Raw genomic sequence first — 14,924 nt, 5'->3', positions numbered from 1 at the left:
AAGGATCACATTGGCAAAGTTCAGAATAGAGGCTTGGAGTCCTGGCTGCCAGTTCCCTTGTGTAGCTCCCAAACCACATTTCCATCCATAAGCAAGCGGGATTTACACGCAAAAGTTCAGCAGGAAGGACAGCACTGCCTCATGTCCACTTTTGTGGCTTTTGTATTCAGCCTTCTCCCTTCTGGGGCTTCACTTCCTTCCATGCCATCCAGTGTCCATTTGATCCCTCCACTAAGCACCACCTTTGCAAACACCAACCCTCTCCCTTCCGGAGGCTCTGATATTTTAGTGAGTGATCACTGGTCAGGTATACGTAGAGCAAGAGCTCATGAGACTGTAAAATGAAGATGGTGGTCCAGATCTCTGCTGGGAACAGGACCTGGGGGGTGGGCTGGGGCACCAAGGAGGTCGTTTCCCTGATCCTGGAGCCAGTCTTACATCTGAGTTTAGAGTAGCTTGGAAGCTGTTGTAAACCTTGCCCCCAAGTGATGGTTTCCAAGGAGCCAGACTGGAGCATGCTCCAGCAACTGCCCTACACTGTAGAGTGAGGTCGACTGTCTGGGGCTTGCTGCCAGTCTCAGCAGATTCTGGGTATATTTACACCGCAATAAAACACCCACGGCGGGTCCATGTCAGCTGACTTGTGCTGCAAGGCTATAAAACTGTAGCGTAGATGTCCTTGGAGGGGAGGAGGGTCCCAAAGCCCAGGCTCCAGCCCAAACCCGGATTGTCTACGCTACAATTTTATAGCCCCACAGCCCGAGCCTGACATGGCTCAGCCATTGGTGATTTATTGCAGTGTAGACATACCCTTTGTGCAATGAGTCTAAGCCCCACAAACACTGCTCACATCTGTTCCATTTCCTCCTGTTGCCTTGTAGAGGCTTGACTGGGGTCATGAGAGATACCATGGAGCCCAAGTTCCGCTGGACAGATAACTACTATCATTTTAAAAGTCAGCATCAACTTGGAAATCATACTTGCCTGAAAATTATGTGCCTGCTATTACTAAATTAGCGATCTGGGTGGCTACTTGTTTCTTTACTGTGTGCATTTGAGAGCTTGAGTATAGTCACTTTCATTGTGATGTTGATGCTTAGTTGCCCTCCCTGCCTCATGCAACTACTCTGTACAAGGGTGGATTACAACTAATTGCAGCAGCAAAGCTGAAAGAGAAGAGGCCGCAGCCAGAGGAGTCCACAGAGGGGAAGGTGGGAGTGGGGCAAACACATTTGGTGGTGTTACTCTCAGCCCACCCATTTTTCTCTCCTGGCAAAAGACCCTTAAGGTCTGTCTACATTGAAATTTTTGCACTGATGTTGCTACACAGTGCAACCCCCAGTGCATGTGAGCTGCAATAGTGTAAAACCAATGCAAAAGATTAATAAGACTGGGACTTTTCAGCTTGGAAAAGAGACTATGGAGGAATAAGATAGAGGTCTATAAAATCATGACTTGTGTGGAGAAAGTAAATAAGGAAACATTATTAACTCCTTCTCATAAGAACTAGGGGTCACCAAATGAAATTAATAAGCAGCATGTTTAAAACAAACAAAAGGAAGTATTTCTTCATACAACTCACAGTCAGCCTGTCGAACTCTTTGCTAGAGGATGTTGTGAAGACCAAGACTACAACAGGGTTCCAAAAAGAACCGGAGAAGTTCATGGAGGCTAGGTCCATCAATGGCTATTAGCCAGGATGGACAGGGATGGTGTCCCTAGTCTCGGTTTGCCAGAAGCTGGGAATGGGCGACAGGGGATGGATCACTTGAGGATTATCTGTTCTGTTCATTCCCTCTGAAGCACCTTGCATTGGCCACTGTCAGAAGACAGGATACTGCGCTAGATGGACCATTGGTCTGACTCAGTATGGCCGTTCTTTTGTTCTTATGTAACTAAATATTCTTTTCAGAATATGTGGGGAGACCTTAGCTTGTTTGGTTTGGGATTTAGAAGTCCCATGTTCCAGAATGATATAGGGAACAGAAGGCACGGTTGTATGGCAGCAACTTTAACACCAATGTAACAAAGATTGTTGTAAGTGATACGGATCTGCAGGGATGCAGATGAATCAAGTAATTTCTTTTAAAGAAACTAAACAAGCCGTTTAAAGTGTGCTCTATCATAAACCCAGCTTTTAAAATTATGTAGTTAAAAAAAATCCAAATTGACAGAACCTCTTTAACATCCTTCAAAACATACCTACCACCCTCCACACAGTTGCTCTTATTTCCACCCTCTCTCTGACACTACTAATGCCTTGACTCATTTTCCTCTAAGATCTAAGTCATTCTTGTCATTCTGTAAAAGAAAAAAAATTCACCAAATGTCAAAGTTCACAAATGTGTTTTATTTGTATTGCACTTGTGAATATTACACACAGCTCCCTTCTGACTGGTGGCCAAAGACACAGGCCCACCTTTGTAAGCGTACAGATCTATTGTACAGAGTATAAATATGTAACTACATTGCAGAAGTTGTATCTTTCCAGCAAAAGCACTTATAAACACTAGCAATTAATGTAGGGATACAGCTTGCATTAAGCTTTCAGATTTCAGTAGTTATGGGCTAGTATTGACTCTTCTTAACGAGTGACTTTTTCTTTCTGGGCTCTAATTTTGACCGTGAGTCTGATCTGCTTTAAAGTTGGCTTCCTTAGCTACTTCTTGAATGTGTTGATGTTAATTTTTAAATTTAAAATTAAACAAATGAAAAAGAATAGGAAGAAGATCAGGCTCAATCTCAATGTCTAATGTGCAGTTTAGTTTTTTTTAAATGAAGTAACAATTTCAGGGCCCTCCTTAGAGGTGCTGAGAAACCAATGGGAGCTGAAGGCGTTCAGCACCTTGTAGGACTGGCCTGAAGAATCCTTCATAGCATATTTGTTGATGAGGGTGCAGTGAACTTCTGATGCAAGATTTAAACAGGCAGCACAGGAAAAAGGATCTAGAAGGAATCACAGAATGGGGAGGGCAATTCAGCCATAGACTATAATGTAAATGAACAATTTCACTGGGGATTGTAACACTCCATTTATTAAACAAGCAGTGTTAGTGACACAGTATAGAGCAGCACATGGTCAGTGGAGAATGGCCCCTGTTTGGTTTCCTCCTAGTGGAGCCATAGACTGTAACAATTCTGTTTCCTATAAAAACTGGATTTAAAATTGCAGGTATTATCAGATCTACAGACTAAAGAAATCTATTGCGTGAAGATGCACCGTTAATGGTATTTCTTGTGGTATCAAGCTGTGTCCTAGTGGTGTGGATGCAGAACAGCACAGCTTTGCTCAGCAATTCTTTCCCCACCTCATAAAAGAGAGACCCGCCCATACCACAAACCACCAGTGAAATGTATTTGTAATAGAAACTGCCCAGCCCTTTGGAATGCTAACTCTGAAATTCTTGACTGTTGCATCATCCCAATGTTCTAAGAAAGACCTTTTGCCCCAAGCACCTTGTTGAGAGGCAGTAATTATACGGTTATAAAAAAATACATCAGTTGACATTGCATTCCCACTAAAATATCAGATAGCAGCAAAATCAAGATGGGCAAATGTGCTGCCAGAGAGATAACACAAGGACAAAGGTGAGAAGTGTAAATACTCTAGAGAGAACAGGTGTGGGTTCTGAGACACAGAGTTAAGAGTGGCATTCATCCAGCACTAGACTCTCAGAAGCCAGAGGCTGAGGGCAAGGAGCAGTAGAAAACTAACCTAGTCTTGTTTTGGCAAAAGTTGGATGTAAACGTAACAACATAGTAACTAACAAATTCTCAGCTGCTTGTTGTAATAAAAGCACAATTATTCTTCTATTAAGAAACGAACCAAGCAGCAATAGGATATAGCTGGATGGACTGTTCTGCTGTGTCCAGTGGCCAAGCTTTTCAAGCCTGATTTGCAGATTTCTGAAGATCAACCCCTTTAAAAGTGTCTCACGTTGGGCACCCAAAAGCACTGGTCACTCTTTGAAAATCTTGGCCAATACTTCTTTGTGTGTATATGTTCACATGGATTGATGGGCCAGGGGACTGACAGCGTCAGAGCAGATAAAGCATGGGCTGCCGTAACACAAGCAACCCTCACTGTGCTTCAACCATGATCTCCATGGCGCATTTCTTCGGGCAGTGGGTCATTCAATCTCCATGACCTATTCAGTCTTCTCTTCTGAGAATGTCAATGAGGTGCTGTGATGGGGAAAACTCTGCCTCTAGAAACAGCCTGATATCAACAAACTAATTTCACTTCCCAGCATCTTGTCTGAGAAAGAGAAGTAACACTGTGAAGAGGGGACAGAGAAAGCAAAGAGGAAAGACTAAGAAGAAGAAAAAAGCAGAGGGGAAGGAAAAAGCAAATCTAGAAAGATGGAGGAAATTCATCTGAGCACAAAGAAAGTCTCATCCATGGCAGACAAGAATCACTGCTGCAAGCAGAGCTAATTCATGCACCATGAAGTGCAGAGGCAAGAGTGAAGAACTGAATCTGCCCAAGGTACCTGAAGCATATTCTCATAGAATCTCTTTCTCTTTGTGCCTTTATTTCATTTTTAATCAGTCCCAAGGCCTTCCCATAGCCCCCTGCTAGGGTGTTTCCACTGGTCTTCTTTGCTTTTAAACCATCTATTCTGCAGGCTTCTGCTTCAAATAAGTTATTGTATGGATCTCTTGTTCCTGTAGTTATCAAATAATCACTACATGGATCTTAGCCCAGCTCATTCTGCCTTGTCCATTAGGGGATTTCTTTCTGACTCGCAAAGGAAAGCTGCCACCATCAGATCACAAGGGTCCTAGTTTGAGTCTCAGCTGTGTTAATGTGCAGGACACACACAGAGAGTCTAGCCAGCAGGTGGGGGCATTTTCTGTTATTGTTAAATATTGTCTCTTCCACTCATGGAAAAGGTGTATCTGGAAAGTCTGGGCCACATTGCTTCCGTATAGGGAAAATCCTAACGAGCATGAAGGATACTACAGGAGTTCCTACTGAGGAGTTTTCTACGAATTATTCTGGGGCACAGATGGGAAAGCGGAAGGACTAGGCTGTTATGCTAGGTTAGCTCCCTCATGTTACCTGCAGAGGGAAGGAGCATGCATAAAATGACCTGAAACAGGACAGGGCAAAGCAAGGCCCGTCTTTCTGCCATGGAAGCATAACTCCCCCAGAAGCAGCCTGCAAGGGGTGGGTATTACAGATGCACAGTGGGATTTGCTACTGGTTCAACCAGTATTAGTTTTGGAGCAGATGTGCCCTTGGAGATCCAGAGAAGCTGCTCTCTGGTTCCTCCCTGTCTGCTCCCCCAGAATCCAAAAGAGATCAAAAGACAGGAGCTCCATGTTTAGAAAGCCACAGGTGTGCTGCTCTCCCCTCGGTCCAGGTTTGGCTTTAATGTGGCATACTGGCTAACCTCTGCATAAGGAAGCAGAGAGGATTGGGCAGCCTTATGAAACTCCTTTTCTGGAACCAGAACAATGCTGAGGGGAGGAACATTCTGCACAAACCTGACAATAATCTGACCACTTCAATAATCTAACTGCTGTCTTCACTGTGGCTCTGCACTCTGAAACTGTTGTCTTCAGCTAAATGCGGAGGGTGAATAACCTCACAATGTGCACAGGGAGTTTCCAGCAAAGAGCCCTGCATCTATGGAACAGCCGAAACTGAAAGTGAAGAGCAGATTAACACAATCTCAGATTTGATTTAGGGTGAAAGTCTGGTCCCACTGAAGTCAATGGCAAAGCTCCCGTTGGCAGCAGTGGGGCTCGGGTTACACTCAGAGGCTCTTAGTGGAGTCCAGGTCTATGGAATACTTCCATTGCTGAACTGGAGTACAGCTCCGGCTGGAATCTGTATAAACACCAAAGGGATGGTGAACATGCCAGAAGACAATGCACAGGATACATTCCTATACAAACAACACTGAAAACAGGCTGAAATGATGGGACCTGGGCTAAGCCCAGTTATTTCTCCTAAATCCTTTGAGCCAGTACATCTGACACACTTCTGGAAATGTCTGAGAGTTGGCCAGTCAAATTTGCCTGACACTGTTATTTTTGAGAATTTTTTTTCAGGGGCAGATATGACATCAGCAAAGATACAGATGCCCACTGGTTCAGAATGAGGCCTCAGAACACCTCTGTTTACATTTTTCTGACCAAACCTGTTGGATCTCCTCTTCTTACTTCTATGTTAAAGGTTGGCGTCTTAGTTAACACATCAGTACCAATGTACGCTGCAATATGAGAGGAGTAACCCACCATCCTTACAGAGAGGTTTGTCTGCTATAAGCAACTACACTTCTGTCTCCAAATGGTTAGCAACTACCACTCAAGAGGACGATACTGGAGATGACAGTAACACGTTTCTGTTTTTTCAGTCTACATTTGGCAGCACTGCGTGTGCCACCTGCTCCAGCATTCCTCCTCTCGCTAGGTGGGTCTTTCACATATTGACACAGGAGAGAAACATTTTTTTTTCAAAACAGGACATTATCAAACCATGGAAGCTGGCAGAGGGACTGCAGAGGAGCTGTAGCTTCTGGAACGACTTTTAACCAGTTTTTGAAACTGGCTAGATTGATGTTATTTCTTTAAAAGTGACTATAAAATTGAGTTTGCAAAATTCCCACACCTGTACCAAAACAATACTTACTTATAGTGCATCTCTGCCCCAAAGCCTCTGGGAACCTCTAGTGGGAGTGGTTGGGTCATTACAAAACCTAAACTTAATTTCCCCATTACTAATTTCTCCCTACTGTTACTCACACCTTCTTGTCAACTGTCTGTAATGGGCCACTCTCTTACCACTTCAAAATTTATTTCTCCTCCCTCGGTATCCTGCTGTAAATTGATTTATCTCGTTAGACTGACCTCACACTTGATAAAGCAACCCCCATCCTTTCATGTATACCTGCTCCTGTATTTTCACTCCATGCATCTGATGAAGTGGGTTCTAACCCACGAAAGCTTATGCCCATAAAATTTGTTAGTCTCTAAAGTCCCACAAGGACTCCTCGTTATTTTTATTAATTTTTAGAATCCTTGCGGACCCCCACCTTCTGCACTCATAGTGCCAGAGTGGGGAATTAGCCTTGACATGGTTGCAGTCGTGGGATCATTTTGAACCAGAGGCACAGACCTCAGGATTTTAAAAGAACACATTTTTCCTTTTGGCAGCCTGCAAAGCCAGGGAGTTTTTTTTCCTCTTTTCTTTGCTGCCTGAGGGGGAACAGGCATGCAAAGGGTTCAGCCTGCAAAGCCAGGGAGTCCAACAAGCAGTTTATTTTTTTTTCTGGTTTTGTGGCAACGAAATAGCTAGGCTAGAGTAGGGCAGCCCTGTGCATGAGGTTGCAGTCAGGCACTGAAACCCTACAGCAACCAGTCTTCCCAAAGGTTTCAGAGTAACAGCCGTGTTAGTCTGTATTCGCAAAAAGAAAAGGAGTACTTTTCCCAAAGCGGCACGCCACAGAGAAGACAGACCCAGATCAAGCCCAGACATCCAGCTCCATGACAGAAATGCAGGGAGGGGGTGGGGGACTGGAGTTTTCCCCAGAGGGAATGGTCAGCCCTCCCCAACTCGAGATCCAGGTGCCAAGATGGAGGGATGCCCTTAACCCAGACTGAGTTCTAACTATGGAAGACAGGAATTTCTTCCTACAGATGAAGCGCTTGGAGGCGGAAATGGAGGCGAAGCGCTTAGAAGCGGAGACAGAGCTGAAGCACTTAGAGCTGGAAAGGACTAAGCTGGGTCAGCCAAGTAGCCTTAATAGTCCTCCTCCAGGTACCACTCCCCATTCCAAGAAATTCCCCACATGCAAGGTAGGCGATGATACAGAGGCCTTAGAAAATTTCGAAAGGGCCTGCCTTGGGTACAACATCCCGACAGACCAGTATATGGTGGAGCTAAGGCCACAACTCAGTGGACCCTTAGCAGAGGTGGCAGCTGAAATGCCTAAAAATCACATGAACGAGTACTAACTTTTTAAACACAAGGCCAGAATTAGGATGGGGCTAACCCCCGAGCATGCCCGTTGGTGGTTCAGAGCCCTAAGGTGGAAACCAGATAGGGCATTTTCCCGATACGCCTACCACATTGTAAAAAATTGGGATGCCTGGATATCAGGAGCAAGTGTTAAGTCTCAGGAAGATCTGGCTCTCCTAATGCAAATGGAGCAGTTCTTAGAGGGTGTTCCTGAGGAAATAGAAAGGTACATCCTAGATGGGAAGCACAAAACTGTAATCGAAGTGGGGGAGATCGGAACCAAATGGGTGGAGGTGGCAGAGAAGAAGATAGCTAGTAGCAGTTGATGGGGGTACCAGAAGGGGCAACCCAAGATGACACCCACCATCGGAATGAGCCCAAGGCCCCATCTCACAAGGAGAAGCCCTCCACACAGCCAGGGAGACCCCAGATGCCCTATCGTCCTACCACCCCACTCTCCAACCACCCACCTCACCCCAGCCCACACTCAGCTGGGCAATGCTTTAAATGTAACGAGCTGGGGCATGTGAAGGCCTACTGCCCCAAGAGCACTAGCTGACTGCAACTCATCATCCCGGGGTCCCACCAAGAGCCTTCAGGCCCAGATGTCTCGCAAATACCCCCAGATCGAAGGGAAACTGAGTGCGGGCGGAAGATTACAGCGTGGAGAGAAACTGGAGCACACATGTCAGCTAGCCACCAATCCCTGGTGGACCCCAAATTCATCAACCCAGAGGCCCAAGTGACAGTGCAACCCTTTAAGGCCAACTCTTAACTTGCCTACAGACAAGGACTGGTCAGGAATGCGGACCTTTGCAGTCTATGATGATTATCCCATTCCCATGCTGCTGGGAGAAGACTTAACCAGCCATGTGAGGTTAACAAAAAGGGTACGGATGGTCACCCGCAGCCAGGCTAAACAGGCCTCCACACCTAACTCCATTCCTAAGCCTCCTAAAAGGACCCAGTCTGTGTCCCCTGATACTATAGGCCCGGGGACCCAGCCAGAGTTGGTAGAACCAGACCCCAGACCAGAGTCTATAGCAGAGGTTGTAGCTCCAGTTTGTGGGACCCAGCCAGAGCCAGTCCAAGGATCAGACCTGGCGGAGCCGTCAGCACCAGAGTCCGTGCTTGCAACCCCACCAGAGTCAGGGGAGCCAGCACCAGAGGGCACCACAGAGCCTGCACCTGCAGCAGCAGCTAAACTGGTGCAAGAGGCTCAACTGGAGCCTCAAATACCACCTAGTGCACCAGCGGAGAGTGGTTCACAGTCGACAGAGAACCCCCATCACCTGCATCGCTTCCAGTGGGACTAAGCCCAAGTCCACAACCCAGCAAGGAACTAGTGTCTCCAGCATCAAGGGAGCAGTTCCAGGCAGAGCAGGTGTACTGTAGGAAATCTCCTGTACGATGGCTGTATTGAGATATGGAAGTAGACATCTTGTAGGTTGAAAGCTGGAAATCAATCTCCTTGCTCTAGAGCTGGAATAATGGTGGTTAGCATCACTATCTTGAACGTCTGTGCCTTCCAGTGTTTGTTTAATGCCCTTATAACTAGAATGGGCCTCCAACCTCCCTTCACCTTGAGGATCAGGAAATAATGAGAGTAAAACCCCTTGTTCCTGAATTGCACTGAGACTGGTTCTGTGGCCCCCAGGCATAACAAATTATATATTTCCTGATGACGTAGGTTCTCGTGAGAAAGGGTTTCTCAGAACTGAAGGGGGACAGGGAAGGAGGGTTGGAATGGGGGCAGGACATGAATTGAATGGTATAACTCTTTGAAATAATCTCCAGGACCCATCTGTCAGAGGTGATATTCTCCCAACTGCTGTGAAAAAGGGCCAGGCAATTTCTGAAGGGGCGTGACAGATGTGTAGATGGCAGCTGATGTTGCAAGATATAATTGTTCAGGCCCTCAGTCAGCCTGTCAAAAGTGCTTAAGGAGGCGGATTGAGAGGCAGTCACGGATTGGGGTGCGAAATGCTTCTGTTTTTGAGCCCTCGTCCTCTTACGTTGCAGGTCCTAACAGTGCTGAGATGGTGGGTATTGAGGAGGTTGTGACCTGTGCTGTGGCTGAGAGGTATATCTTCTCTTCTGTCTCACAGTACAGATTCCTAGGGAGTGTGATGTGGCCTGGGAATCCTTCAGGATGTGGAGAGAAGTATCTGTCTTCTCCATGAAGAGTTTCGGCCCTTCAAACTGGAAGTCTTCTGCATCTCTTTGGGCAACCCAGAAAAGTGTAGCCAAGAAGCCTGCCTCAGTACCACTGTCATGGAGACCGGGCAGGCCACTGTATCAGCTACTTCCAGTGCTGCCTCTAGCACCAGTTTGGCTAATAAATGACCCTCTCTAAGAATGGTCTGGAACTGCTCATTTTGTGTCTCCAGTAAATGTTCCAGAAACGCATTTAGTTTCCCATAATTAATAAAATTGTATTTGGCCATGAGTTTGGTAATTCGTGATTCTAAATGGTAATGTTGCCGACAAATATGCCATCCTGCCAAGCCCAATCATATGGGGTCGATTTGGCATGATGTTGCTTGCTTCGTGCATTAACCATGTCCACGATGATGGAGTTTCGTCGCACCTGGTACCAAAGGTTTTTTCTGTGCTGCTCTTTTAGAGATGGTACGGTAATTGTCTGTCTCCAGGTGGTGCAGCCGATGTGGGAGAGAGTAGAGCTCACAGCAGAGGCCCCCTTCTGAGTACCATACTTCGGAGCTGCTGGTGCCGTACGGAGGTGGCTGCACCGGGGAACCCCTCTGGCTGGCCTGGCCAACGACTGGGAGCCCATGTTTTTCCAGTGCCGGGGGCTGAGAAGGAAGTAAGAGGGGGGTTCGCCGGTGCAGTGCTAGATAGCCTGGGAGATGCGGGGGGGGGGAGGAGAACACATGTGTGTGCTCAACGGACAGTGCTACCAAAAATCTCCGACTAAAGTCACAGGGGTGCAGACACCTACAGCGGAGCACCCATAGGGACACTCCTCAAAGAAGAAATGATTGTCTCTCGCCCTCTCTACAACATATATTTTTTCCTGCTTATTTTTCACCTTAGAAATTTCAGGAATGTCAAGTCTGCTCTTTCTTGGTTTTCCTGGAGATCTCAGAAACGTAGGTTGTGAGCTCTTAACCCTTAAATGAAGGAGCTTGCGTGCGGAATCTTTAACCACAATAAGAATACCTTACCCTCCCAATCTGCTTTCACTTGCCAGGTAAGCATAGTATCATCTTACCAGTTCTCCAGTGACCTAACGTGTCTTCCAAGAAAAAACATAAGACCTGGATTTCAAGGGGGGAATTTTCAAACATGCTCAACACTGCTGCATATAACTCTCTTTACAATTCCACTCCAATGTAAACAATCAGAACAAAATGTTAAGCAAGCAAGCAACAAAACATCTGGAAAAATCCTTCAGGCTATCTTGTATATCATAAAGAATTAAACGGGGGACAAACTCAATTTTTTTTCTCTTTTGGGCCACATTTAATTCAGCACAGCACCACTACCAAAAGACTAATTGGCAGCTTTCACTTATACATGTTTTCTATTGCATTTTCAGGTCTATAAAGAAAAATGGTCCAATAAACCATAACTCTCTACTGATACTTTGAAAGTGTTTTGAGCTAAATTCTTTATTTGAAAAATAAATTTTCAAGTTTGGAACCAGCTGCCCTTTCTGACCACCTCAGCAGGCTGACTGCAATACAATGGACAGAGCAATGGCAGTCTGCGGACAGGCAGACATACATTAACCAGGCAGCTACCACAGTAGGAGTTAACATACAGGAAGTAAATAATTTCACAAGGATTGAGATTTTGCAAACTGTTAACACAGGGGACTGTGGATAGCAGCAAGAACAGATTTCACTATATTTTATAGGATAATTGTAATATGGTTAATATTTTGCAAATCTGTGCAACAATACTATAAAACGAAATCATTTAATTAACCCTGTGTTCCAGAGGGTCTTCCTTGCTTGATATCACATCACCCACACAGTATATATGCTGGGATGGCAAACAGAACCAGGAATTGGCAATATAAGCACAGCTGGACATGGTGGGAATGTCCTCATGGCCTGCGCATGGGGCAAATCTCAGATATTGATACAACAGAGAACTCCGTCAAAGCAATTTGCAGGTCTCATTTAAGCAACAATGAAAGATGATACTGTATGCATCTTACCTTTCAACATCATACTTTAGAGATTCTGATCTCAGACTGGGGCAACCGAGATCATAACAATCATTGTCTCAATCTTACACTCTGCTGCCTCTCCCTGTTTGTTGTATCCACCTATTGTCTCATCATATACTTAGACTGTAAGCTCTTCAGGGCAGGGACCATCTCCTCCTTCTATGTTTGTACAGTGCCTGGCACAATAGGGCTCTGATTGATGTCTGGGACCTCTAGCTGCTTTCACAACACAAATAAATAAATAAATGAACAAAAACAACGGTATAATATGGAGTGACTAATAATAGAAATACTCCTGATTTGTTCTACTGCAATTGAAACTAGAATCTATTGCTATATTGCTTTCTTTCTTTCAGCTAGCCCACACAGATAACAATCTGTCTCAGTCAAGACAACAGTGAGTTATTGTTTAAACCAGGGGTCTCCAAACTTTATGAGACGAGGGCCATATTAGATTTCTGAAGGGGCTTCGTGGGCCGAAGCAACTGTGAAAGAAATTAAATATATGCAAAATTGTTAAAAAAACAACACTACTCTACTGTGTCAGTGTTGTATTAAATTCTAAATCAGGTATAAAAGTTAATCGATGCAGGTACTGTAAGTTGGCTCCCCTTTTTGGGTCTGCTGTGCCCCCTGCCTGCTCCCTTCTCCCTGTGCCTGCTAGGCGTGCCTGCTCTGCTGAAGAAAATGACAAAGGACTGAAAGTTTGGCTGTACTTTGGTAAGAGAAGCTCCAGGTTCCCATTGTTGGTTGGGACTGTTTGGTTCTATTAGTGCTGTAGTTAAAATTTAACCATTATGAAATTATCCCTCTTCTTTACTCCAAGCATCTGGCTTGTATTTTTACTCTAAGGCAGGGGTCTGTGCCTGCTCAGCTGCAGGAACGACTGTCCCCTAAGTTGTCTCCCCTTCTGGGGGAACACTGGCTCCCAGAGGCACTCACCCCTCCCCACAGCTCAGATGTGCTGCCGCCCACGTGAGCTGCTGCTGGCAGCCCTCCCCCTGCCAGCTCGGCGTGCCTACTCAGCTGTTCGCCGCCTCTCCCCGTTGGTTGGAGGGCTGGACAAATGGAAGCCCGGGCTGGATCCGGCCCATGGGCCGTAGTTTGGAGACCCCTGGTTTAAACCATTGTAAACTTAACATAAGGTTCTTATTTCAAGTGTGCAATGCTAGAAACGAGATGGAAAATTTGCTTGGCAAATGAATAGCCAAGTTGAAGCAGGGAGGAATATTCCTTACAAATAATGTATCACATAATCCTCCCAGGAACGTACCGTAGATACATGATTTGTTTGCAGTGGTTAGATTGTGCCCCAGCTCCACATGAGGAGGAGGAGGAGAGAAATGGAGCCACAAGTGGATCATGAGGCATGGTATTCCGTTCTTGCAAAGGAGGAAATCAAATTTCAACAGCACTCTGAGCACTGTGCATTTTCTTTAAAACAATATCACTCTGTCTATTTGTATCCGTGATGAGTGCATTTCAAGCTGACTGCGTTGTCCTTCCTTCCTTTCAAATGTTCCTGCATGGAAGCTAACATGGTAGCAGAGCACTTGGTTAGTAATAACAAGCTCTATGAAGGTCAACTGGATACAAGCTGGTAAATAAAAAAAAAAAAGGACTGAAATACAGGTAATGCCCCTTTAAAAGAAAAAAAAGTACTATAGTATTCTACAGTAATGACCCAGAGTATTACCCCATACAGTAGGGACACTGTAGTGCTTTGGGATTTGGCCGTAGAATAACCTATGTATATATGTATGGGATGGTGTAAGAAATGGGGAAACAAGACAGTAGTTCAACACCTCCTTCATCATGACCTTGTTATTTTAACACTTTCTAAATCCATTCATAACATAACAGGGTTTATCAAATGTAATGTATAAGCTGCATAAATACAAATATTGATACTTTACCTTGTACATTATATATTATATAAATCCTACTTTACTTTAAAAAAATCTCCAGATCATGTCTTTCCCTTTCTTTTTAATTTTCTTTAAAAGTGTGTGTGTGTATATATATATATATATATATATACACACACATACACATACACATATACACACACACACCCATATATTTATATTTGTTATCATAATGTCAAAATTTATATGAGTCCCATCTCTTCTGTTATGTTTTCTGCAGACAAGGTCTGAAATGATGTTAGGAAGAAAAAACAATGGCTTCCTCTTAAAAGCCTGGTTAATACAGGATATTCAAAGGAGATTGTTTTCTTTTTTCAGATTTCAACACTGATTTTTTAAAAAATTATAATAATCCTTCACAAACCAGGGTCCACAGATAGTATAGAGCAGCCTTTGTAAGCAAATCTACACAATCTGACATGCTTTTATGAGGCAGTAAGTACTTGTATCAAAATTCAACAGTGTTTCTACAGAATTATCCAACTTCCTGCAATGCAGAGATCTATGAATTCTTGGAACTGAAATTAATGTTTCTTTTTCGGCAAATGGTCTCATCAAATCCCCAGGATTCATTTCACAAACCTGCTGTTCAATTGCTGATGCTGTTAACCACACAGTTGATTGAGATGTGCACACAATCTGGTGACATCATCACACGGAAGATCAAAAAATAGGAAAAATACCCTCCTTCCAATCTTTAAATAGTCTTTTTCTCTCTCTATCTGTATGTATATATATATGTGCATGATTCATTTTGCCCAGTGTGATCATATAAGGAACAAAATTTGTGCTGGTTAAGGGTCTTCTTCCATCAATGGAATTT

General features: G+C 44.5%; 1 protein-coding gene across 5 annotated transcripts in view; it reads right to left on the bottom strand.

Moving 5' to 3' along the window:
• Positions 1 to 2,329: 2,329 nt before the first annotated feature.
• Positions 2,330 to 14,924, bottom strand: part of SUSD4 (sushi domain containing 4) — a 127,361-nt gene continuing 114,766 nt past the window's right edge. For all 5 annotated transcript variants that reach the window (XM_043543600.1, XM_043543602.1, XM_007070451.3 and 2 more), the window contains one exon: positions 2,330 to 14,924. In XM_043543600.1, coding sequence (XP_043399535.1) covers positions 14,896 to 14,924 — 29 coding nt within the window. In that variant the 3' untranslated portion in view covers positions 2,330 to 14,895.

This window comes from Chelonia mydas, chromosome 3, assembly GCF_015237465.2.
Source record: "Chelonia mydas isolate rCheMyd1 chromosome 3, rCheMyd1.pri.v2, whole genome shotgun sequence".
Lineage (NCBI taxonomy): Eukaryota > Metazoa > Chordata > Testudines > Cheloniidae > Chelonia > Chelonia mydas.
This window is presented reverse-complemented; position numbering and strand designations above follow the sequence as displayed.